The sequence below is a fragment of the Limulus polyphemus genome, unplaced genomic scaffold (assembly GCF_000517525.1).
Source record: "Limulus polyphemus unplaced genomic scaffold, Limulus_polyphemus-2.1.2 Scaffold10723, whole genome shotgun sequence".
Taxonomy (NCBI): Eukaryota; Metazoa; Arthropoda; class Merostomata; order Xiphosura; family Limulidae; genus Limulus; species Limulus polyphemus.
The window spans coordinates 2,275-4,195 of record NW_013676333.1 but is presented as its reverse complement, the minus strand read 5'-3'; the positions used below and the strand labels follow the sequence as shown (position 1 = coordinate 4,195).

General features: G+C 29.4%; 1 protein-coding gene across 1 annotated transcript in view; it reads right to left on the bottom strand.

The window, feature by feature from the left end:
- LOC106476492 (40S ribosomal protein S2-like) overlaps window positions 1-1,921 on the bottom strand; it is a 6,552-nt gene that overhangs the window by 3,309 nt on the left and 1,322 nt on the right. The window contains exon 2 of the mRNA XM_013937150.2: window positions 1,212-1,385. Within this exon, the coding sequence (XP_013792604.2) occupies window positions 1,212-1,385 (174 nt within the window). The remainder of the gene's footprint in view (window positions 1-1,211; window positions 1,386-1,921) is intronic.

The following is a 1,921-nucleotide window of genomic DNA, read 5'->3' as shown; positions in this document are numbered from 1 at the left end:
TGAGTGCATGTGTGCTGGACCATTGCAACTTCTGTATTGTTAGCCAGGCACGGCTGAAAGTTCAATATAATAAATGTATAATATTAAGAGATTTAAGCTATTTAATCTAAACATTTATGTTTTCGTGTTATAATTTGTTGTCATTCTAGAACAAAAAAGGCATAATTTATATTTATTTCCTTTTTTTTTTATTGTGGTTATGAGATTGGTCAAATCGACCAAACCCGCACAGATGTTCATTACTGAAAATAACAGATAAAATATGAAGTTTTTTTCTTAAGAAATGTTTAATAACTATCTGGACATTATAAAGATTTTGCACGTGAAATTTGAAAATTTTCTGATGCACAAAAGTATTTGTAATCTTAAAATGAAAATTACTTTGCATGTTAGATAGGCAATGTGTGAAAAACATTGCTTAACAAACCTTAAGACTTAATAAAAAAAATTTTATATTTTGCGTATGAAAGCATTGTAATGTTCACTGATAATCTGCCAAATTTTAACATATGCTTACAAATTTATGAGTTATAACATGAAAACTGTAACAAGCACAAAATGGTTACAAGATCGGTCCCAGGGATTGAGCCCCTGCTGAAAGAATTAAAAGGAAGTTTTCACCCTCCAGTCACCACTAACACAACAAATTAATAATTTTGTTTTAGAATTTATGGCAATGTAAATTTACCTGGTCAACTAAAAATGTATGCTTATTTATTCAAAGAATTATTATCAGAAAATTGAATAAAAACACAAACAAGACATGTCATAGTATTTGTTAATTTTGTTGAATATTTCAAATATTATGCACTTTAGATACGAGCTTTTGAAAAGTGTGCTTAGCAGACAAATTCAATCTGGAAAAGATATTAATGTATTCTTTTCAGAAGCATTTACGAATTACTACACGGTGAATTAAAGTTGTGATTAGGTTAACATTTCTGAGAATATTGTAGTGTTTTCAATAGAATTAACTTAAGGCTGTTAGTAAACAATACAATTTTCATAATGCACTCCAAACTAAAATTTCATTGTCAGTGTAACAAAATCTAAATTTTGATGTCATAATTCCCCAGACCCGGTAATAAATTTCAAGAATGCTTGAATTGAGTATCCAGAACAAAGATAAGTGTATTCTCTAGTATTTGCCCAAGTTCCTCAACTTAAAGAAGCATATTCCCACACAAACATTATTAAATCACAATACGTACCTTACATGGCACGGTATGAGGTTTCCCAATTTTGTTACCCCAATATCCTCGACGTACAGGAATGACAGAAAGCTTGGCCAAAATGATGGCTCCTCGGATGGCTGTTGCTACTTCTTTTGAACACTTGACACCAAGTCCAACATGCCCATTGTAGTCTCCAATTGCCACAAAGGCCTAAAAATAAATAACAATTAATATTCATTAATATGTATGAAATGTAAAACTGTCTGTTTTCTTCAATTTTTGCTTAAATATAAAATTTACAATAATAATTATTTTAATATTCTGAGACCCCGAATATGTCAGATCTTATTTTTAGTGAATTTTGCTAAACATTTAATCAATTTTAGTCTGTAACAGTTAATTCAGTATGTCAACTGATTCATAACAGCTAGTATTTTAAGGCATCTTATGAAATAAAGATACACCAGTGAATGAATTTCTATAAATTAATTTTTCATGATCACCCAAAACAGTCATTCTTAGGATTTTTGTCTTTTAAATAAAGGACATAGCATGTCACATTTCTTGATGTATTCTTTAACAGTAAGTTAAATCCTGGAGAAGTGGCAATACCAAACAATAGTTACATTAAAAACCCAGTAAAATGAACACAAATAATCATTTAAATGATGTTACTCTGTTTACATTCGAAAATATCTTTTTTTTTTCGTTTGTTGTTTTTTAAGCAGTTTTTACAGTACCTCTTC